Below are 24,351 nucleotides of genomic sequence, written 5' to 3'. Positions count from 1 at the left end.
ACTCACCTGGAGTCTTGTCCCAGATGCACCTGGAGTCTGGTCCTGGAGTCTGGTCCTGGACTCACCTGGAGCCTTGTGCTGGACGCACCTGGAGCCTGGTCCTCGATGCACCTGGAGTCTGGTCCTCGATGCACCTGGAGTCTGGTCCCGGAGTCACCTGGAGGTAAAGCTGTGTGATGCTAGCATGTTAACAGGTCACTGATACGTGACAGCAGGAACTTTATGAGAACATGAGAACAGGGAGACTCACCTGGACCACCACACCACCACCTGGATCGAGTCTCCTGAGGACTGAGAGGTGTTCGGAGTGAACGGTTCCATCGGGACAAACACCTCAGATCTGTTCTCGATGGAACTTCAGAGACTCGACATGAAACAAACATGTTTCTGAGAACAGAGTGACTCTAAAAACGTTTCATCGTGTGTTTTTTATTTAAAATGACTCGATCATTGCTACACTCGACTTCTGCTACTCTCCAGTTAATGAGGAGCCCGACACGTCAAGGTCGGTCCATGGTACAGGTTCCTGTTAGAACGCTGAGGCGAAGGCTAGTTTCAAGTAAGAGGCTCAGATTCTCCCGTAAGTGACATGAAGGTGGCGTCACACCTCGTCCGTCACACGGGGACGTCAGATTTGCATCGTTTGTTCCCTTTCTGGTTTTAAGTGCTACGACAAACAGTCAACAGTGTTCTCCAGCTTCCGTGGTGACGGAGAACCATTGCATGGTGAACCCTCAGGACCTCGACACAATGGAGACCAGCAGAACCAGTCAGAGTTCTCTGCTAATTAGTGGGAACAAAAATCAAAATATACAGAAAACACTTAGAACCACAAACTGCTCGTTTCGTCTGAGTGCATCAGAAACACAAATCAGAACATTCAGAAGGCATTAAGTGGTGGAACACATACAGAACCATCAGCAACAAACACGCAACGGGTAACCTCGGCAACAACCTGACAAGGAAACTCAATTTCTGCTAGAATGTTCCGTCAAAAGATGAATCTGGTGATTTTCTACGTTCCACTTCTTGTCAACAAGAAAAAAAAAGGCTCAAACCGAGAAATGAGGGTTCCAAAAAGGTTCTCCTCAAAACCATTCACTTCTGAACTTTTTTTCAAGAAAGTGTTCTTCAAGAATTATTTGTAATACTGAAGGTCCTTTAAGAACCTTTTTTATCCAGAGAACCCTTTTTTGAAGAAAGGGTTTTTGAGGGTTCTTTGTGGGACTAGGGAGTTCCTCTTAAAGAACGATTTTTATCCAGAGAACCCTTTGTTGAAGCAAAAGTTCTTCAAATGTTCTTTATAAGACTAAGGGCTCCTTTTCTTAAGAAGAGTCTGTTTTTCTTAAGAATTACATCTTCAGGGATTCTTTGTAAAACTAAGGGTTCATACAAGAGCCTTTTTTGAGGAAGAGTTTTCTGAGGGTTCTTTGTAAGATTAAGGGTTCTTTTAGAAGAACCCTTGTCATACAAAAAAACTCTCTTTTGAAAAGAGGGTTTTCTGAGGTTTTCTTTTTACGTCTAAAAGTAAATAAATAATAATAATAATAACTGAACTGTGCATGGAAGTGTACGGACCGTTTCGTCCAGTTTGTTTACTGATGAAACGTTGCAGTCGTGTTTTATAAAGATTTCTGTGGGAGAAAATGTGCTCGGAGCTGAGAGCCACAGATGTGCTCTTGAGATTTATTTCTGATAAAAATTTTAAAAATTAAAAAAAGAAAATAGAAGAAAAACACCAGACAGATCCTTTAAGGCAGAACAAGGGACCTGTGATTGGTCACAACATAAGCATCAAGTTAGATCGCCGCTGACAGCTTTGAAAAATAAAGATTTAGTGGTACAAAGAAAAATGGACAGTGTTGACAAACTGAACTCAGCCTGATGAGTAAGTGCGCAGATTCACCTGGACAGGTGGACACCTGGACAGGTGGACACCTGGACAGGTGGACACCTGGACAGGTGTCACTTCACACAGCAACAACAAAATAACAAACACATTCTGTTCTGTCAGCTGTGTAAAACAAATCATTCACGGAGCTTTACACTTTGTGTTTGACATCATTTACCAAAAGCTCCCGAATTATTGCGACAGTATGAACACCAGCCAGCAGGGGAGGTCAGAGGTCACAGGCAACTGACCAACCGGCAGCGAGGACGTCGGCACCTCCTGATTGGTCATCACACTTCATGACTTAAATGTGCAACCGGATATCTGCTGCAAACGGTTTCAAACAGGAGAGAAAACGTTTCGCCACGCTCATCTAACATGACGGCAGTGACATCAGATCAGAGAGAGCGACGGACGACCGGCGCCATCAGCAGTCAGCAGGCAGGTTCCCAGCAGCCCTCCGAGCTGAAGAAGCCATTTTTGTCCAAACTGCAGTGGAAACTCTTTTCCAGGTCACATGATGCTGTGAGGTCACGTGACGCTGTGAGGTCACGTGACGCTGTGAGGTCACATGATGCTGTGAGGTCACATGATGGATCTGGCTCCCTCATGATGCAGCAGGAGCTACAAGAGCTGTTATTGCATCACATAACTGAGAAAGTTTTGAATCCACAATTCCTCTGTGAAATCGTGGACTACATCTCCCAGAAATCCCTCATACGTGGCCGCCCCCACATATAAGGGGCTCGCCTTTCCATCACGGCTCCTTAACACGCCTACGTGGCCTTGGATTGAAATAATGACGGCTAGTGCGGTGGCTGCAACAGAAATAAAGCTGCTGATGTTTTGAACATCCATCACCATCATTTTATTATTTTAAATATAGTTTTACCCTTGCTTTTTCAAAATATTTTTCTACTTTCTAGTCTACTAATTTCTGTTGCTTACTGATTTTTTTCCATGTTTTTTGAAAGAAATTGGACAAATTTGTTCAGAGTTCAAGGGTTAAAAACTTGTGAATGTGGCTCCAGGTTTCAAAGGTTTAATCCATCATGTCCATCAAACTATCCAGCGAATCCCAAACTGCTGCATTTCACGGTGCAGTTTTTTAAATTTCTGCTGTTTTCCAATGTTGTTCTAAAAAACGTGATAACATATTGACTCTGGCTCACACGAGCGATAGCTTTTCCTCGTATGTCGCTGTCATGAATCTGCTCGTCATACGGTCACACAGCATCAGACGTGGTTATTGATTAGTTTGGTCTGTCAACAAAATAAGCTAAAAACGGACAATAGACATATTTTGTTGCCATGGTAATGCATAGACATCCATTCATTTCCAAATGCATAACCTACGTTAGCGTTATGCTGCTTAAAGGCGCAGGCGGGGGAGGGGCTTAGGATTTCCTCTTTGCAGATGATGTGATTTCGTTTGCGTGATCTCACCATTACTCCCAGCATGCACTGGGGCGGTTTGCAGCCGAGTGTGAAGCAGTTTGAAGGAGGCGCAGCGGGACGTCCGGTGTGACGGCAGCATTCATAAGATATATTAAACACGCTAACGGTGCAAAACGACGGATCACAAACGTGCAACAACAATTTCTGCCGACGCGAAATATCAAACAGAAGCCAGACAGAGCAGCGTTTTTTTGTTTCAACAACCACAAAAAAATTTAAAAAATAAGAAGAAGAATTAAATAAAACATTTTTTTTGGAGACATCTAGAAAAAAGTTGTAGTATTATGACAAAAAAATCGTAATTTACAAGAATAAAATCATAATTTGATGAGAAAAAAAGTTGTAATTTAATGAGCACAAACTCATAATATTACGAGGATATAAATATAATAATAATAGTCGTAATTTTATGAGAATTAAGTTGTATTTTTACAAGAAAGGTAGTATTATATTACAGAAACAAACAAATAGCCAGCAGTTTATTTCCATAATATAATATTTCCGTTATATAATATCTATTTATACTCATAAAAAAATAAACAAATAAAACAAAAATGAACTTTTTTTTACGCCTTTATTCTTGAAATCTAACTTTTTTTTTCCTTTATCGTGGCCCGAATCCTCCGTCGTAGCGTCCGGCCGCTTTGCTGTTTAGATGTTAGATTTTGGAGAAACCTGAAGTGCGCGTAAAAGGTGATGAACCAACAGGAAGTGTCGCTCCTGCAGACACCTGAACATCCTCGACCTGCCGCACATCAGCTGGAATATTTGGCTTCACTGGCAAACGTTTAGTGATACATTAAATAGAAGGTGTGGAGGATAATATAGGGTTTTTTTTGGGAGTCATACAGCAGTTAGCGAGGCATCACGGCCGCCGTCACTGATGATGATGATGTCCGGGCGCCGTCACAGCCGCAGCTCGTTGGCCACTTTGGAGGCGATGTTTTTGAAGGCGATAGACGTGCCGGAGATCCTCTTGAAGCGCACGCCGTTGAGCGAGAGGCGGGGTAGCTTGCACACCTCCATCTCCCATTGGACCAGGGTGTCCTGCCGGGCGTCGCCGTGCACGCAGAACAGCGAGAAGCGCTCGCGCTGCTCGTAGTCACAGTTGTTGGCGTCCAGGACCCTCCGGATCTCCTTCATCATGTCCCCCGGCTCCATGGAGGACGTAGTCTTCATGCTCCAGGTGAAGCGCAGGGCGCGAGGCTTCGGGTCCCGCCCCTCGTCTTTGGGCTCGCCTGAGAAGCTCCTGTAGGACGGAGACACAGCGGACGCATCAGCAGAGGACAGGAAGCTGTCGCGGAGACGACATTTTTGACTTTTTCAAGACGACCACGTTCAACTGTGTTAAAGGGACATTTCACCCAAAATAATAATCCAGAGCTTGTTGCATGAGACGAAATGTAGTTAATCAATAATTTCATAACCTTTTTATTTATTGACTATTTATATATGTATTTATTAAAACTATCATCATAATCATATAATCCTTTTTAACTGATGGAGCTACACCCGAGACACCGAGGAAACAATTATGTTTCTGAAGAGATATTCCTCTTTTTTAATTTAAAATGTTTAAAAACTACATTATATTTTGGACTTTTTTTCGGCTCATTCAAATGTCTCCTCTTCCCCTCCTGAGTTACGGCGGCAAATAACAGCCAAAAAAGTGTTTTTTCGTTGTGATGTCACAGCGCAGTTGACCTTTGACCATTTGGATATAAAATGCCATCATTTTTTCATTTTATCCTCTTAAACTTTTGTGTGAATTTTTTTCAAAATAAGGGTATAAATTCTTGAGTTACGGTCACCTTGACCTTTGACCACCAAAATCTAAATAGTTCATTCTTGAGTTCAAGCGCATGTTTGTGCCACATTTAAAGAAATTACCTCGAATGAGACAGACACAAGGTCACAGGGACCTTTGACCACAAAAACCAACAAAAAAAAAAAGAATCAGTTTATTGTTGACTCAGAGTGGACGTTTGTGCCAAATTTTAGGAAATTGTCTTTAGATGTTGTTTTCACAAGAATGCAACGGATGAGGTCACAGTGACCTTGACCTTTGATCTTCACTTTATCCATGTCTAAAAATGGACGTTTGTGCCAAATTTAAAGAAATTCAGTCTCCCTTCTGGAGATATTGTGTTTGTTTATGAGACGTTTGTACGTACCGACAGCTGATAATGATGACGAGAGCTGTAAAGACACAACAGCAGACTGACCTTCGTGCGAACTTGGAGGTGATCTTCCCGATGAGGGAGGTGGAGGTGCCGCGGCGGGGCGTGGCCAGCGATGAGGCGGCGTGCGGCGACAGGCTGGGCGAGGCCGGCGGGCCGTTGTAGGTGGCGGGCCGGCGGTCCCGAAGCTGAGCGCCGTGGAAGGTGGAGCGACTGGAAGAGCCGCGGGGGAAGCGGGTCCGGTCCGGCGTGGCGCCGCTGCTGCTGCTGGTGACACTGAAGGCTGACGGTGATGACGGAGGCTGCTGCGGCGAGCTGGGGGCGGGAGGAGAGGACGCCGTTAACACGGTGACGGATGTTTTGGCGGGTACATGAATCAGCAGCAGAAATCACCTCTGGTACTCAGCGTTGTCGTCGATGGGCGGCAGGCAGGACTTCATGGGATGTCCCGACGCCGACATGGACTTGACATGACGGGGACGGGTGGAGGAAACGGTCGTCCCCGGCGACGGGAAGGGGGACGCTGCGGGCACCTCCGGTAGACTGAAACCGAGACGCATTCATTATTGATTTGGAGAAAAACAGCACGAGATCCATGAAATAACTCCCACAATTCCTCTCACCTGATGTCCTTCCCGTTGGGAACAGCGACCGAGTGGCGCTCAGCGCTCGTCCTCTCGTGAACGTACGTGTTCCTCCGAGTTATGCTCTAAAACACACACACACACACACACACACACACACACACACACCACTTTATCCGACTGATCCACAGACAACATTAACCGTGTAAAGCAGTGGTACTCAACTTGTGGCTCGCGGGCCAAATCCGGCCCCTGATAGGGCCCCTGGTGGCCCCCAAACATTTTCTAACTGACAGTAAAAATAAAGTGATGGACTCTGTGAACAGTTTTTGTCCTTTTCGTCTCCATAAGGTGTCCGAGACATAAAACAGCATCAAAATAGAGCTTGTTGATCAAAAAAAGAGCCAGAGGAGGATCCCCCACACCCCCGACAGAGGACACAGCTGAGACACTGATGTCCTAAAATACTAGAAATGTCCTGAAATATGAGAACGTCCTTATATTATTTAAATGTCGTTAAACCTAAGAAACATCCTTAAATCCAAAAATGTCCTTAAGTCCTACAAATGTCCTAAGATCTTTGAAATGTCCTACAATCCTAGAAATGTCCTAAAATTCTAGAAACATCCTAAAATCCAGTAATTGTCCTAAAATCTTAGAAATGTCCTTTAATCCTAAAAATGACCTAAAATCCTAGAAACATGTATGGAGCTGCTGCCGTTGGCCGCTGGCCTCCTGTCATTTTGCAAAAGTGGCCCCTGAGCAGAGCCGGTTACAAAGCCGCAAAAAACACGACGCTGCTGATGTTTTTCAAAACAACTTGGCTCGTCGGGGCTTCAGGACACTTGATTACTTTGGACAAGTGGTACGGAGACATTTTGTGTTTTATTCTGTATTTCTTTAACGCCTGAATCCTGGTCACTGTTTGCGTCAGTTTGGGAGATGAGTGCGCCTCCTTTTCCCCGTAGGTGTGCGAGTTTTGTGACTTTCCATCCATCGGCATGATGGCGAGCATATAATGACTAAACTTATTTTTTCATGGACTGTCTCTTTAAGGGTTTGTGGACACTCCTGGTATCAGGACCGGGTTTGGACCTGCACTCTGAGTCCTCTCACCCCTGAGGCGGTGGCTGACCTCCTGCGGTCTGGAGCGCCGCTCGGTGACGCCTGCTCGTCTTTCCTGTCGCTCTCTACGCTGTTGGCATGGCAACGCTTTGAGTAGGAGACAGGCGGGGGGATGGACGGCGCCACTGAGACAGAGACACACAGAGACAGCGGCGGTTAATTCTAATAATGCAGCTTTCTGCCGACCCACTCACGTCCAGACAGAAACTCACCGTGGTCGCTGAATCGCCGCTGCTTCTGATTGGTCGATGGGTGGCGAGAATGGGCGGGAGATTGGCTGGATCCGCTGAGGTCGCTGCTGGGTCGTGACCTTTGAAGCAGGTTACTGCCGGACAGAGACTCGCCGCCGTCAAACTGGAGGAGACAGTCACAGCAGAGGATTCTGGGTAAGAGACTGGCTCAGTTACAGACTGTTTGTTTCCTCTAATGGAGCAATGCTAACAGTTTCCCCCCGCTCCCAGCCTTTGTGCTAAGCTAGGCTAACACTGTGGTGGACGTCTGCACCGACCAGAGACCAGTCTGAAGGTCTGAAACCAGTCTGAGACCAGTCTGAAGATCTGAGACCAGTTTGAAGATCTGAAACCAGTCTGAGACCAGTGTGAAGATCTGAGACCAGTCTGAAGATCTGAAACCAGTCTGAGACCAGTCTGAAGATCTGAAACCAGTCTGAAGATCTGAAACCAGTCTGAGACCAGTCTGAAGATCTGAGACCAGTTTGAAGATCTGAAACCAGTCTGAGACCAGTGTGAAGATCTGAGACCAGTCTGAAGATCTGAAACCAGTCTGAGACCAGTCTGAAGATCTGAAACCAGTCTGAAGATCTGAAACCAGTCTGAAGATCTGAAACCAGTCTGAGACCAGTCTGAAGATCTGAGACCAGTCTGAAGATCTGAAACCAGTCTGAAGATCTGAAACCAGTCTGAAGATCTGAAACCAGTCTGAGACCAGTCTGAAGATCTGAGACCAGTCTGAAGATCTGAAACCAGTCTGAGACCAGTCTGAAGATCTGAAACCAGTCTGAGACCAGTCTGAAGATCTGAGACCAGTCTGAAGATCTGAAACCAGTCTGAGACCAGTCTGAAGATCTGAAACCAGTCTGAGACCAGTCTGAAGATCTGAGACCAGTCTGAAGATCTGAAACCAGTCTGAGACCAGTCTGAAGATCTGAAACCAGTCTGAAGATCTGAAACCAGTCTCAGACCAGTCTGAAGATCTGAGACCAGTCTGGTGATTAACGTGTGCTCCCACCTGAGAAAATTTGTTCCCACATGATAATATTTTGTTCCCACAAGATAATAACTAGTTCCCTCGAGATGACCTCATATCCCCTCTGCGGCCTTTAGCGGCTCTGCAGGTGTCCGAGAGTAAACGGCGCCGTGGGTCACGAACCTCGGCGGGTTTCCTCCCCAGCAGCAGGTAAACCGCCGTGGCCTCGTTGTATTTCTGGCCCTCCAGCGCTCTCAGCACTTCCTCCTGAGGGAAGCCCATCGTCTCCATCAGCTCTGATTGGTCAGAAAACAGAAAATGCTTCGCTCAGCTGTGGTCGGCAGACTTCGCGTGTTAGATTTATTAAATCCGGACGATCGGCTGATTCCGAAGAGTGACCTCATCAAACAGAGAGGATGATGGGACTTCGGACTGACCGATGCGTGCGAAGTCGTTGAAGTCTTGCTCTGGTTCGCTGTACGTTTTCAGCTCCTTCTCACTGTAGCCGATGTTCATCCATCGATCCTTCATGATTTGCTGAGGGACACACACACACACGCACACGCACGCACACACACACACACACACACAAAAACAAACAAACAAACAAACAAACAAACAAACAAACAGGAGCGGCTTCATTCAGCTGTTAAACATTTTGGGTTCACAGACTGTGTGAACGTTTCCACCTGATACTGATACTAAACCTGAGCAATTCAGCTCGACTTCTTACAAAAATATTGGAAGAAAGCAACGAGCAAGTTCACGCAGAAAACCGGAAAAAGTTAAATACTTTTAATAACAAAATGAAGACAATCATAAACAGTTTCTTGAAATTTGCAGAACACTTTTTGCCAAGTTGCACTTTGCTTTTTTCCATGTTTTCAAAAGAGAGACGGCATGCCGGTGCGTCCGGGCTTCGAAGGGTTAAAGTGGAAGAGACCGGCTCACCTGCAGGCTGCCTCGTTTCCCAGGATTCAACACCAGCAGCTTCTTCAGCAGGTTCTCACAGTCCGTCGACATGTAGAACGGGATCCGGTACTTTCCCCGGAGAACACGCTCCCTCAGCTCCTACACACACACACACACACACACACACACACACACACACACACACACACACACACACACACACACAACACACACACTCACAACACACACACACACTCACACAACACACACACTCACACACACACACACACACACACAACACACACACACACACACACACACACACACACACACACACACACACACACACACACACACAACACACACACACACACACACACACACACACACTTAAAACACACACACACACACACACACACACACACACACACACACACACACACACACACACCACCCCCACTCACACACACACACACACACACACACACACACACACACACACACACACACACACACACACACAACACACACTCACAACACACACACACACACACAACACACACACACACACTCACAACACACACACAACACACACGCACACACACACACACACACAACACACACACACACACACTCACAACACACACACTCACAACACACACACACACACACACACTTAGTAAAAGAGTAACTGACTCTTAGAAAAATACATGAAGGAGAATTTTGTTCATATTGGAATAAATAAATTGCCGATATCAAGAATCACGTCATAATTTTGAGAAATAAAAACATCATAATATGAAAATAAAGTCATACTTTTGAGAAAAACAAGGATGTAATACAAGAATAAAATCACAATTAAAAAACAAAACAATAAAACAATAAAAGAAGAAGTAATGAGAATTAAGTTATAACTTCAAGAAAAAAATGTCATTTATGAGAAAACAAATTTCAAGAAAAATAGTCATAATATTCTGAGACCAAAGTCTTAATTTATGAAAATAATATTACAAAAATATTATGTTATCAAACTCTTAATTAAGTCTTGTAGTATTATGATTGTAACCTCAAAATCTTCATTTTTCCAATGTGGCCCTAATCCACCTTTATATATTTAAAGCTTTCTCTTAACTGATTTTTTTTCTTGATTAATCATTTTGGCCCATTAATCTTGAAAAAATTTTTTTTACAATTTTAATTTCCTGAGGTGATCTCCAGTTTAAAAATATTGGGAATTTATTGTGGAAATTTTATGACCTTATTATCAAATCTAAGATTTATTTTTCTGATGTTTTTGTTTTTTGAGGCTGTTTCTGTTATTTTGTCCACACCTTGAGGTTCTGGCCGTCGAAAGGCAGCGAGCCGCTGACCAGCGTGTACAGAATCACTCCCAGACTCCAGACGTCCACCTCCGGCCCGTCGTACTTCTTCCCCTGCAGAGTTACACGACTACATTACCCAGCAGCCCCCACTGCACCGTGAGCTCCTCTAAATCTGACACACTGAACCTTTAACGGGACCAGTGAGCTGTACAGGTGAGGATGTGACATGTGAAGCAGAGCGTGATGAGTGATGATGTCAGCAGGTGTGGTGGGCGGAGCCTGGCGCTCACCTGGAAGAGTTCTGGAGCGGCGTAGGGAGGAGATCCGCAGAAGGTGTCCAGCTTGCTGCCCGGCGTGAACTCGTTACTGAAGCCGAAGTCCGCGATCTTAATGTTCATGTCAGCGTCCAGCAGGAGGTTTTCTGCCTGACACACACACACACACACACACACACACACACACACACACACACACTTATCTGAAAACACTTCTTTCACCAAAAAAATTACAGCAAACCTTTTATTTTCTGTCTTCAGATTTATACGACGTTTGCTGACTCTGTTTTAACTTATGTAAAAAAAAAAAAGAAAAAGATTAAAGCTGCAAGCGGCGATGAAGGGCCCTCGTACGTCGGGGGCTGATGAACTCCAGCTGAAGCGGTCGTTCGTTTCTGTGAAAGTGGGATAATGCACGCAGAGTTTGGGCCCTGGAGGGAGATATCTTACCGTATTTTCACATCAACTCCACGTCATCTCGGTGAACATCATTTGTGGACCGAACCACGAAAATTTCATGTTAATTAAAAGATAATCGTCTAGCAAGGCTTACTTCCTGTTGTCAGACAGGCCACTGACATGTTGATAAGTTCAGGCCTGCAGCCTGATCACACCTGTGAAATTTGGGGCCAATCGGCGGATGCAAAGTGAAGTTACAACAGCTTCCTGTTTGGTGGCAAATACTGTGTCGCCATGGTAACGCCCTTCGAAGAAAAACCTATAATCTTCACAAGGAGGCATCTTCGAGGCTTTAAGGCTTTTGTTACCAAGTTTGAGCTGAATGTGATTAACCTGTAAGAAGGTGCACGCCAAAATGTAAACATGTAACTTCCCGTTGCCAGTAGGTGGCGCTATGACGAGGACTGCATGGAGCCCTGCAGATGCGTTCAGGCCGGGACTCAAGTTTGGGGCATATTGCACAATGTACGCCCGAGTTACAACAACTTCCTGTTTCATGGCGACACAGAGCGACGAAAACTCAAACGTCTTCAGACGGTAACGACGAATTTTAGTCGGATGAGTTTAACTTTATAACTTTGATTTGAAAAAGCCCGACATGAATAAAGTTTATTTTTGTTGTTGTCATGAATGATCATCACCTTGAGGTCTCGGTGGACGATCCTCTTCTGGTGACAGTACTCCACCGCCGACACAATCTGACGGAAAACAGAAACAGAAGAAGAGTGAAGAGAAACGAGCGACACGTCAGCAGGCTTTTACCAACGAAGTAACGTTTGTCCTGCAGGCGGCGCCAGAGAGACTTTAACGTGTGTACGGTGGCCTTTTTAGGACACCTCAGCTCAGCTGTGTGGATGTCCAAAGAGACGTGGATTTCATTTCTAGAATTTATGACATTTCTAGAATTTTAGGACAATTTCTAGGTTTTCGGAATTTTGGGGGATTTTTTTTTTTGATATTTTTAAGATTTTAAGAGATTTCTAGGATTTTAGGACTTTTTAGGATATAAGGACATTTGTACAATTTTGGGACATTTCTCTGATTTTAGGACATTTCTCTGATTTTAGGACATTTCTAGGATTTCAGACACTTAGTATTTTAGGACATCAGTGTCTCAGCTGTGTCCTCTGTCAGGGGTGTGGGGGATCCTCCTCTGGCTCTATTTTGATGTTGTTTTATGTCTCTGACACCTTCTGGAGACTAAAAGGACAAAAACTGTTCACAGAGTCCATCACTTTATTTTTAGTGTCATTAGAAAATGTTTGGGGGCCATCAGGGGCCAGATTTGGCCCGCGGTGATACATCTTCTGTTATTAACATCTTTGTGATGCAGCTTCTTCTGTAAATTTCACACAGTTTCTTTCAAAAATTTACTAATTTTAACTACTTCTTTGACTTTTCCAGGCCTGGAAAATGTGAATGAAATTCCACGACTTTTCCAGGTTTTCCATGACCATGGGAACCCTGGAAAGTTTTTTAAACTAGGACTACAGCATGAAGTGAAATGTTGCTGAGGACACAGCAGATCTCTGCAGTCGGCTCAGATCACCTGACGAAACTTTGCCCGCGCCTCCTTCTCCTTCATCCGTCCGTGAGCCACCAGGTAGTCAAAGACCTCACCTGGAACACAGACACACAGGTGAGACACACAGGTGAGACACACAGGGGGACACACAGGGGGACACACAGGTGAGACACACAGGTGAGACACACAGGTGAGACACACAGGTGAGACACACAGGGGGACACACAGGTGAGACACACAGGTGAGACACACAGGTGAGACACACAGGGGGACACACAGGTGAGACACACAGGGGGACACACAGGGGGACACACAGGTGAGACACACAGGGGGACACACAGGGGGACACACAGGTGAGACACACAGGTGAGACACACAGGGGGACACACAGGTGAGACACACAGGGGGACACACAGGTGAGACACACAGGGGGACACACAGGTGAGACACACAGGTGAGACACACAGGTGAGACACACAGGGGGACAGACAGGTGAGACACACAGGTGAGACACACAGGGGGACAGGCAGGTGAGACATTCAGGGGGGCAGACAGGTGAGACACACAAGTGAGACAGTCAGAAGGACAGACAGGTGAGACAGGCAGGTGAGCTGGTCTTACCTCCGCTGGCGTACTCCATCACCAGGTACAGAGTTTTGTCCGTCTCGATCACCTCAAAGAGCTTCACTGAAAAACAACACAGGAAACGAGTTACTGCGGCCAAATACTGAGCTCTGCTGCTGGAAATGTCCTAAAATCTCTGAGACATCCTAAAATCCTAAAACATCCTAAAATCTCTGAGACATCCTAAAGTCCTAAAACATCCTAAAATCTCTGAGACATCCTAAAGTCCTAAAACATCCTAAAATCTCTGAGACATCCTAAAATCCTCAAATATCCTAAAATCCTCAAACGTCCTAAAATCCTAAAACGTCCTAAAATCCTAAAATGTCCTAAAATCCTAAAACGTCCTAAAATCCTGTAAACAGTGAGTGCTGCCACAGGAGGAGGACGAGGACGAGGAGGAGACTCACCGATGTTTGGGTGGTTGAGGATCTTCATCACGCTGACCTCCCTGAAGAGCTGAGGACACGAACAGAGTCAGAGACGACCTTTGACATCATTCACACATTATTCTCTCACACCGTACCTGTGACCTGTCAGAGGTCAGAGGTCAGAGGTCAGAGCGTACCTTCTGCAGGCTGGTCGGGTTCAGCTGAGTTTTGTCGATGATCTTGATGGCGACCTGCAGAGAAACGCCCAAACTATTAATGTGACGTCAACGCGGGAATTCAGGACATGTTGTGGGTTTTAGGACATTTCTTGTTTTTGTTGACATTTCTCATATTTCAGGACATTTCTGTGACTTTAGGACATCAGTGTCTCAGCTGTGTCCTCTGTCGGGGGTGTGTCCTCCTCTGGCTCTGTTCTGATGCAGTTTTATGTCTCTGACGCCTTCTGGAGACTAAAAGGACAAAAACTGTTCACAGAGTCCATCACTTTATTTTTAGTGTCATTAGAAAATGTTTGGGGGCCACCAGGGGCCCCATCAGGGGCCAGATTTGGCCCGCGGGCCGTGAGTTGAGTGTCCTGCTCTGATGTTCTGTGACACATCATCTATTATTAACGTCGAGATTTCCTCCTGACGCTGTTTCCAGCTCAGTCTGACGGAGACGCTGCTGCGCGACGTCTGATGAGACTGAAATAAAAACACGAGTCATCATTTCAAAATGTGAAACAAACGCTCACACACACACACACACACACACACACACACACACACACACACACAGCCTGAGTCAGCAGGACGACGCCTCAGAGTTCGGCTTTAAAGATGATCGATGGTTAAAACGGAGCGCAGGCTTCTCCTCAACGAGCAGCCTGACGACAGAAACACAGCGGCTGATTGGACGGCTCCCGCTCGGAAAACAAATCTTAAAATAAGAGAGAAACGTCACACACACACACACACACACACACACACACACACACACACACACACACACACACACACACACACACACACACACACACACTCTCTGTTCGGCTGCTGACGTGCAGCATCAATAATTCATTTGAGGCGTTGCGTTTCCAGCAGATTTAACCCCGCTGACTCCAGCAGGCCAAAGTGAATCAGAGAGTCGCGTCACTGATACATTTATTCAGGTGCATCTCAAGAAATGCAAATATCATCAAAAAGTTCATTTTTCTTTGTAATTTACTTCAAAAAGGTAAACTTTCAAATACTTTATATTCACAACTTGTAAATTAAAATTCGTCACGCCTTTTTTTTGTTTTAATTTTGAGGATTATGGCTTATAGCTCATGAAAATCTGAAATCTAGTCTCTCAAATTATTAGAATATTTCCGAAGATCATTCAAAGTGATTTACAGCACAGAAATGTCCGTCTTCTGAAAAGTATGTTCACTTATATACTCAGTACTCGGCGGAGGCTCCTTTACTACGAAATTACTGCATCAGTGTGGCGTGCAGGGTCACAGTTTTGGGTCGTTTGTTTGTAATATTTTGAATTTTTTTAAGCATTTCTCTAACTGTATTATTGTAAAAATTAAAATAGAAAAATGTATCAAACATGTTGGTTCATGTAATGAGTTTAGACAATTACCACTTTCTTAAAGAAGATTATTTTTGGGGCTTTTATTGCCTTTAATTGACAGGACAGTGTGAGTTGGGGGGGGGGGCATGCAGCAAAGGCCCGAGGCCGGATTTGAACCCACGGTCTCCGCGGCGAGGATGCAGCCATACTCAGCTGTATTTTATATTTGATCCAGGCGACTCTGAATGGACATCAGGTAACATTTACACCATATTACACTTCACATGTCATCAAAAATTATTTCATACGTGAATTAATCAAAAAGTTTCTTCCCAATGACCAAACAATCACTTTTTACGGCCAAATCAGTGAGAGCTGCGAGGAACAAAATCACCGAATGTATCGTGTTTTCGGTCAGCTGTTGACTCTGCGTCATGCTTTCTGACGTTTCTGCTGATCTGAAACGTCACGCAAACCTCACAACTCCACAACGCGGGTATCGTCAGAACTGACCTATTTCACACTTGTAATTGTGATTTCGGGGGGCCGTTCATGTGCTCATAACGCATAAATACGGTAAATACGATATTTCCGAGGGGCACGTGAAGGCAGCGTTAGTACCTGAATCTTCTCGGTGAGCTGTGTGTCACCGCCGCAGATAAATCAGCAGCCAAACTACAACAACTGACTTCCTGTTTCATGCACCGTTGACCTCACACCCCTCCCCCTCTGTCGTACTCCCGTGGCCCCCGGGGGCCATTACTGCCTCTGCGGTACAACATTTAACCCCGTTGTTGCTCTCACCTCTCGGCCCGTCAGAGTGTGTCTGGCCAGTTTGACTTTGGCGAAGTTGCCCTTTCCGATGGTCTTCAGCAGGCGGTAGTTACCGACGTGCGGCTGTTCGTCGGTGATGGACGACACGGCGCTGCGACATGGCGGCAGACTGTGGCGACTCGATGATTTGGTGGGTGGGGCCGGAGGCTCGGGGAGGCTGTCCGAGGTCTTTGGCTGAAAGAAAAATAGATTCATTAGAAACGTTGAAATAAATCAAATGCCGTCCTGCAGTTATGGCGTGCCACAGGGAAGCGTACTCGGACCTTTACCGTTTCTAACACAGCTGATGAAAAGAAGAACCCACCTGTACGCAGACGACGCAGCTCTTTACTGCTGAGTGAAACTGTACCTGAACACCACCAGATCTAACTCTACGCTCCACGGCTGCGTTGAAAAAACGGATTCATCCGACTGAGATATCAGTTCATGAGATCAGAGATTGATTTTTGAATACAGGCCTTTTCCCACACACGTGTGAAGCTTTCAGCCCGTTAATCCCACCGGTATTAAACAAGACCTGCAGCCGAATTACTGAAGAGCGCAGCTCCGACGTTAGCAGCTCTGTTATCTGTAACTGTGAGCTCTCTTTGGCTGCTCCACAAATTAAATTGAAATTTATATCGACCATGAATGTATAAACATGCAGACATATGTAAAAAGCTTATTAAATCCCTCCCCTTCTCCATCAGTTTTAAAAAAATAACTGACCTGCTACCATTTTATTTGGATTGAGTTTTTTAAAACTATATTAACACCCTGTGACTTTAAAAATTAAAACACAATTAAAAATCATGAAAGCAGAGTATGGAAGCTCTGGGTTACTGTATGGTTAATATTTTCCCAAAACTTTTCAAGGTTTGAATCTAAGGCTTAACCTGCGCTCTATGCTGAGTGCCGTCACTAAAACCGGAGATATGTGGGAATATTGTGGGAAAAGGATACATTAGAGGGTTAAAAGCACAAAGATTATTTTTGGGCGTTTGGTTCCGGGTGTGACAGATTATTAGATTAGATTAGATATTAGATTCGATTTTATACCTGGTATTCTGGCCTCTGAGTTTGGCTTTTTTTATGTGAATTTTTGATTCTGAATTTGTGAGCGTTGAAAAATAAAGGTTGAAAACGAGTTCATGAAAACTACAACAATTCGATTCAGAGGCAAAAGATTCAGAAACATCGTCTCAGTGCACGAATGTTCACCGCTGGAAATTCAGCAGCTTTCTAACGTCATAATCGGATGGAGCAGATGGGATTTCTCGGTCTGAGGTCGGAGCTGAATCAGTGCGGCACAGAAACGGATCGGCGGACTCTGTTTCCCATCTGCTGCTGGCCGCCGGCTGTCGGAGGAACTGGAGCTGCTGGAAACCAGTCTGACGGCGTCTGAAGCCGCTGGAGGACACACAAACCTCTACTGTTACACCGTGACATCACACTGCGCCGCCGCCGTCACCCGACACCCGACACCCCCTCAACCACAGCGTGTCACGCCCGCTCGACTCACCTGTGCAGCTGGATCGGGACGTCTGAAACGTTTGGACGAACACTGCCGCTGCAGAGTAACTAAATACATTCACTCAAGTACTCTACTTCAGTATACACACCTGAGGTACTTGAACTTTACGTGTGTTTTTCAGTTTCTCCGTCTGCTCCATCTCAGAAGTAAATGGTACTTTTTACTGTTTGACGGATTCAGGTACTTCCTGTCCAGGGAAAACCACAGAGTCCAGACACACCAGACCACACACATGAAACCATCAATACTCCTTATTACATTTTCTTTTCATTGGAGATTTTTAAAGAAAAACAATTCTCTGTGAAGAACTATTTAACCCCTTAGGTACTGTTTGCTGCATTTTAGGTGCTTTTCAATCTTTACTGGTGATATATTTTTGTTGCTTTTTAAAGAAAGAAAATTAGCGATTTTTCTTGATAAATGTTGACTTTTTTTATTTGAAAATGTATTAAAGAAATTAAATAGCATTTTTTTCTCAATTATTTTTTGGGGAATTTTTTAAGAATTCTTTTTTTTTAAGTTTTTGTTGTTTTGAAAAAGAGGCATTTTTAATTGAATTTAATGGTTTGTTATTTAAATAAAAAGATTGGTGAATTCTTTTTCTTTAAAATTTTTTTTTTTTACTTTAAACTTTACTTTAGAAAGATTCTGACAAAAATGGTGATTTACTTTTTCCTTGAAACTTTTTGGCTATTTTTAAAGACTTTTTTTCAAAATTATTTGGTGACTTTAAAAGAAAAAATGTTGGCTTTTTTTTCTCCTCTCAACACTTTTGGAAAATTTTAAAGAAAACTCTAACGCAGCATTTACTACAGCCAGAAACTATGAAAACAGAAATTATTGCTTGATTGTTAAATTTCCAACGGTCCTTCAACTCATTATGTGTTTTTAAACAGTTTTATAAAACTAAATTCCACAACTCTTCCTCAACTTTCAGGTTATATTTAGTTTTCCAAAACTTTTCCAGGCCTGGAAATTGCCATTTGCAATTCCATAACTTTTGTGGGTTTTTCATGAATTTTGAAAGTAGCTGTAGAGAGTAACGTTTGTGTATTTCTGAGGGGCCGACTGGCTCCTGGAGCCTCCGCTGGACTTCAGAGGATCCGCAGGTTTTAGCCTTAAAAGCCTCGGACGTTGCTGCGCTGATAAAAACAGCGACAAAATAACACTTAACTGCAACACACTGACTTTTACTTTTACTTGGAGTATTTTCACAGTGTGTATTTGTACTTTTACTGCAGTAAAGGACTGATTACTTCTTCCACAGCTGGAGACTGATTTCACAGTGAATCTTGAGCTGCTTTGTGGCTGCAGAGGTTCCGATTCACGGATGTTTTCTGACGCTGAGTTCAGTCTGAATGAGCCGAGTTTCTGCGGCTGCACATTAAATCAGGAACTTTGTTTCTTTCTTTCTTTCTTTTTTTTTCTGCTTCAGTTTCCAGTTCGGAGCTCCTGGAGACGTCTGCTTTGTGTTTGCCGCTCTGTCGCCTCCGACAGAAGCCTCAGAGCGTTCAAATCGAATTTTGAAAAATGGAAACTACAAAAGCCAGAAACACCGAGATCAAATTTATCTTTTCCTTTCTTCCTGTCAGGATTTATAACGCGGCCGACGACTGAGCTCACAAAACACCCTGGTTATCATCATTTCCCATCATGCATTGCCATTTTTTTCTTTAAAAACTTTTGGTGATTCTTGTTTTTTCTCACGTTAAAATTTTTTAACCATTTTTTTTCTTGAAAAAATCTTGACCATAAAAACATTGTCGGTGATTTTTTTTCTTGAAAGTTATTTGGGGATTTTTTGGCACTTTAGCAAAATGACGGGAGACCAGCGGCCGGTCGCAGCAGCCCCAAACATGTTTCGAGGATTTTAGGACGTTTCAAAGACTTTAAGACATTTCTGGGATTTTCGGATGTTTCCAGGATTTCGGGCGGTGAGCTCCTGAAAGGTCACAGACCCTCGCAGACGGATGACGGTCAGCTCGGCCTGTCGGGACCTTCATGACTGAAACTAGCATCGGTTAGAGTCTCTGACCCGACCTCACCCCGTCACCCCCCCACAGGGAGGTCAGAGGTCAGAGGTCACAGTCTGGTTCGGCGGGGTGGAGGAGGAGTTCACTCCCTGTCTGACTCTGTGTCTCATCACCGGGGCGTTCAGTTTCCATGGCGACAGAGGAAGCCTCCAGCAGCTGATTTCACAGTGACTCATCCGTGAGGAGCGTCCTCCCAGAGTGACGGATCACACGTGACACAGCCCAGGGTCAAAGGTCACACCACAGAGTGGGGCGGGATGTGTCTCGCTCCGGCGTCTCGCTGCAGGACTTCAGGAGACTGAAGGACCTCAGCGAGCGCCTGATATCATCCTGCAGGGTATTCTGGGAAACAATCGATAGTCAACAGACAGAAGGAGCCGGCGGCAGCCGAGTGTCTCTCTGAAGAGGACGCAGAGACACGAGACACGCGCTGCAGGACGCCTCAAACGCTCTCTGAGGACGCTTTCAAACAGGAGAAAAAAATAAAATACAACATAACAAAAAAAATGAATGTGCACTTTAACGAAATGCAAAAAATACGACCGAATTCTGACCCAAAAAACCTAAAACCCCAGAGACCCAAAACCCCCAAACTCAGAGACCCAAAAACACAGAGACCCAAAACCCCCAAACTCAGAGACCCAAAAACACAGAGACCCAAAACCCCCAAACTCAAAGACCCAAAAACACAGAGACCCAAAACCCCCAAACTCAGAGACCCAAAGACCCAAAAACTCAGAGACCCAAAGACCCAAAGACCCAAAAACTCAGAGACCCAAAGACCGTCACACAGTGACGCACAAACAAGCTCTGGTGTCTCGGGCTGGGTGATAAAACCATAACGATATCAATCACGAAATAACTTTTCCGCGATTGACATATGAAACGTAGTCAACAGAATGTCGATAACCAATACGCACAACCAATACGCACGGAGGTGTCTGTTAATAGCGCCCATACCACTCATCCGGCCGCTCGCGCTGAGCTCTCATTATTATTACCAGGGGCAGATGTAATGTTTTGGGGGCCCGGGGCCACAAGCACATGAGCTTATTTTCAGCCTTTCTCTAACTGTGAATGTCGGCAGGCTGTCGGCAGCTATAGGAGAAGTAGGCCGACTCAAAAGTTTTTAATTCCTGAGTAAAATGATTAACAGCACAGAAGTTTGACAGAAGCTGAAGTCAGAGTCCTGCAGTCAGGAGAGGTTGGCCTATTATCAGCACAATGTGCTTCAATTTACTGAAGTTTGTTTCAGCTGGAGCTTTTCATTTTTATATAATGATGGAAAGTTTAATAAATAATAATTAATCATATGTTTATTACACTCCAACACACCATGGTCACATGACACTGCGTCAGTGAACTATGAGGACAAATACATTTGTATTTGTATGACAAATATATTTGTCATCATGTTCAATGTCTGACAGAAAATAAATATTTAAACCAAAATGAACCTGATGATATCTTCATATCTCACTGAGGAGTCAAAGGAACCTTTAAGCTCGACAGAAATAGAAATTTGATGTATATCGTGATAAATATCGATATCGACTGAAAAAAAACCATTGTGATAAGACTTAATTCCATATCGCCCCGCCCTACTGGTGGACATGCAGCTAGATAACACCACGAAACAAGGAAGAAAAGTCGTTTTTGGGTGCATGTTGAGCCACGCCCCCCAAATACCCAAAAACAAGCTGAAACATTTGGTCGGTCTTCTACTCGGTACGTTTCCATGGTATCAGAAAAAATGGAACTATCATATTATGGACTTTTAAAATATGTGTAAATATTTTAGTCCCACTGAAATCAGACTAAATCAAATTTCTCAAACTCAGATAATAAGAAGGATTTTTTCCCCCAAATGTGCGTGTTTTCATTATTTTGCATTTGTAGTTTCAGTTTTCGCAATTTGAGGGTTAATGTCAACGCGCCTGTGTCAGTGCTCCTGTCTGCTTCTCCAAACTGAGGCCGGCCGCCACCTGCTGCAGTTAAAACTCTGACTGTGGATAAATACCGTCTTTTATAAAAGTAACACCTGTTTTAATGTAGTTTATTTTCCTCAGAGAGTTTGGGAAATGTAGTTTGGGTGAAGTGGCCCTTTAACTCCTCCCTGCAGTTACATGAAACCCTCAAATTTACCGGCATGAGGTCCTTCTGATCAATCAATCAACGTGATCACCACAGCAGCTCCTCATCAATACAACGTATCATAAAAGTATAATGACAATACACATATTTAAACCACATCACTGATAACACTCACAAAAGTCCATCAGTAATAATAATAAAATCTAAAAAATAATCCTGGATCAATAATCAGTGATCAGGGCTGACTCACCGGCTCGGACTCCCTCTCGCTCACCGGGGTCAGAGGCATCCTGCCGGACATCTCTCCGCTCTCAGTCCGGGACAAGCATCTCCTCCGCCGGCTGCTCTACAGCATCTCTCCCCGGGAACCAGGCCACCTCAGCGGGGCTCAGCTGGGAGGCTCCGCCGGCCGGAGGCGCAGGAGGCCGGGGCGGCGGCTACAGGAAGGCCCGCTGGGTGCGCCGGTGCGGGACAGAGACCCGCATGGAGACAAAGACACAGACAGACGGGCAGACAGACAGAGAGGAGGAGGACAGGAGGAGGAGGAGGAGGAGGAGGAGTGATGAAGAATCTCTCCTGCAGCGATCAGCGGCTCGTCAGTTTCGCTCTCTCTCTCTCTCTCACACACACACACACACACACACACACACACACACACACACCTATGACGTCACAGCTCCTCCTCCTCGTCATCCTCATCATCGTCATCCCCCAAAAAATATCCCAGCATCCTCAGCTGCTTCCTGCTCTAACCGTGGATGTATTCTGGTACTGAGGGAGTCTGGATACAGCTGCGGGGGCGGGGCCTCGGTCATTCCTATGAGGCGCATGAAGCAGAGAAAACTCATTTTCCGGGTTTAGAAAAGTGTAAAATACCCGGATCTAAGGGATCTACTGGGTAATGGGGTTTTATTTCAAACGGAAGTCTTTTATTTTGAAGCATTTTGTAGTTTTAACAGGAGAATCAGAAACTGAACAAAGAGCTACTTCCGGTCATTTATTAACCCAGCTCTGAATACATGATAATAATAATAATAATAATAAATAATAAATGATATCAACAGTCATAAGATTATTATTATTATTATTATGATTATTATTATTATTATTATAATTAAAAATAAACTTCAAGTGAACATGGGGAATAAAGACATAAAAACATATCAGTAACTAAATAATAAATAAGTAAATAAATAAACGTTGAAATAAATACAGGAATAAATAAATGCATAATAAAATGGAAATGAATGTTAATGACCCCCTGCCTCATTAACACACAGACACAGAAATACATAAATAAATAAATGCAGTTGTACAAATATGTTAAAAAAAGATTTTAGATTTTCTTAATCTCCTGTTTTGTGATACATGTCAATTTACTTATGAATGAATCTGTTTAATTTCATTATATTTATTATACACTTATTTATGCATTTATCTATTTATTTCATATTCATTTAAACACAATTTATTCTTTATTTTTTAATGATGGGTTTGTTTTTGTTCTAATTATCTAATTCTGTATAAGTATGTCTATTTCTATATTCATTTGAATACACTAATTTATTTTTCATTTTTTAATGATGTATTTGTTTCATTTATTTAGTTCTGTATCAATATATTTCCATATTCATGCATACATTTATGTACATATTCATTTATGAATGTTTTTACCTGTATTTGTTTCTGAATTAATTTATTTTTTTTTTTATTTATTCCCAAAGTATTAAAGTATTTACAGAAGAAAATATTTATTACTGTATTTATTTTAGAATTTACTTATCTATTTATAGCTATGTATATATATATATATATATATATATATATATATATATATTTAATTATAGCGTCTCTTTTTTTTGGTCCACATTTAAGGAGCTTGTAAAGGTGAAGTTACGTGCAATATTTTTCCAGTAGAAGCTACAGATTTAATTATTTTTGATTGATGACTATGATTTTAGGATCAGAATTTATTTATATTATATAATCAGAGATAAATGTTGTATTTTATTTGTGATATTCTGCATCCTCACCCTTTAACCTCTGCATGTTTTAAATATTATTTCTATGTTTTAACAGAGGAGAAAATTACTCTGCCGTCGATGTTTCTAGATAATTATAGAATAAAACTGTTGCGATGACGTCGATCGGTCAGTTAGTGCAGTTTGTATTGTGCTGCCATCTGCTGGTTCCTCTGCTGCACTCTGCCTTTTTCATTAAACTAAACTTTATTTTGTACAAACATTTAACTTAAATCACTTCACTCTCATATGAAGGTCTGACACGTGAATATCATATATCACTTAAAATGGATACAAAGTATAAACTCAAGATCACAGAAATCCCAGAAACATCCATAAATCCTGGAAAAGTCCGAAAAAC

The 24,351-nt window shown here is 43.6% G+C and overlaps 1 protein-coding gene across 1 annotated transcript; it reads right to left on the bottom strand.

Moving 5' to 3' along the window:
- Positions 1 to 413: 413 nt before the first annotated feature.
- mark1 (MAP/microtubule affinity-regulating kinase 1) lies at positions 414 to 22,609 on the bottom strand. Its single transcript, XM_088075179.1, has 18 exons — positions 22,220 to 22,609; positions 16,300 to 16,503; positions 14,130 to 14,183; positions 13,972 to 14,020; positions 13,559 to 13,624; positions 12,962 to 13,032; positions 12,054 to 12,110; positions 10,969 to 11,103; positions 10,688 to 10,789; positions 9,396 to 9,515; positions 8,882 to 8,981; positions 8,628 to 8,740; positions 7,451 to 7,592; positions 7,230 to 7,363; positions 6,153 to 6,238; positions 5,923 to 6,072; positions 5,575 to 5,844; positions 414 to 4,598 (listed from the first exon to the last, which is right to left on the bottom strand). The coding sequence occupies exons 1-18, from the start codon at positions 22,268 to 22,270 to the stop codon at positions 4,256 to 4,258; spliced, it is 2,247 nt and encodes a 748-aa protein (XP_087931305.1). The 5' UTR covers positions 22,271 to 22,609; the 3' UTR covers positions 414 to 4,255.
- Between the last annotated feature and the right edge of the window lie 1,742 nt (positions 22,610 to 24,351).

Source organism: Plectropomus leopardus, chromosome 3 (genome assembly GCF_026936395.1).
Source record: "Plectropomus leopardus strain MGB_pleo_1.0 chromosome 3, ASM2693639v1, whole genome shotgun sequence".
NCBI lineage: Eukaryota > Metazoa > Chordata > Actinopteri > Perciformes > Serranidae > Plectropomus > Plectropomus leopardus.
This window is presented reverse-complemented; position numbering and strand designations above follow the sequence as displayed.

What these genes read in the sequence shown, in the direction of transcription:
- mark1 (XM_088075179.1), bottom strand. Translation starts at nt 22,270, where the DNA reads ATGTCCGGCAGGATGCCTCTGACCCCGGTGAGCGAGAGGGAGTCCGAG. An exon ending in GCGAGAGGGAGTCCGAGCCG is followed by an intron (nt 16,504 to 22,219) that starts GTGAGTCAGCCC and finishes TTTTTCTTTCAG; the next exon opens with CCAAAGACCTCGGACAGCCT. An exon ending in GCGGCGATTCAGCGACCACG is followed by an intron (nt 7,364 to 7,450) that starts GTGAGTTTCTGT and finishes TCTCTGTCTCAG; the next exon opens with TGGCGCCGTCCATCCCCCCG.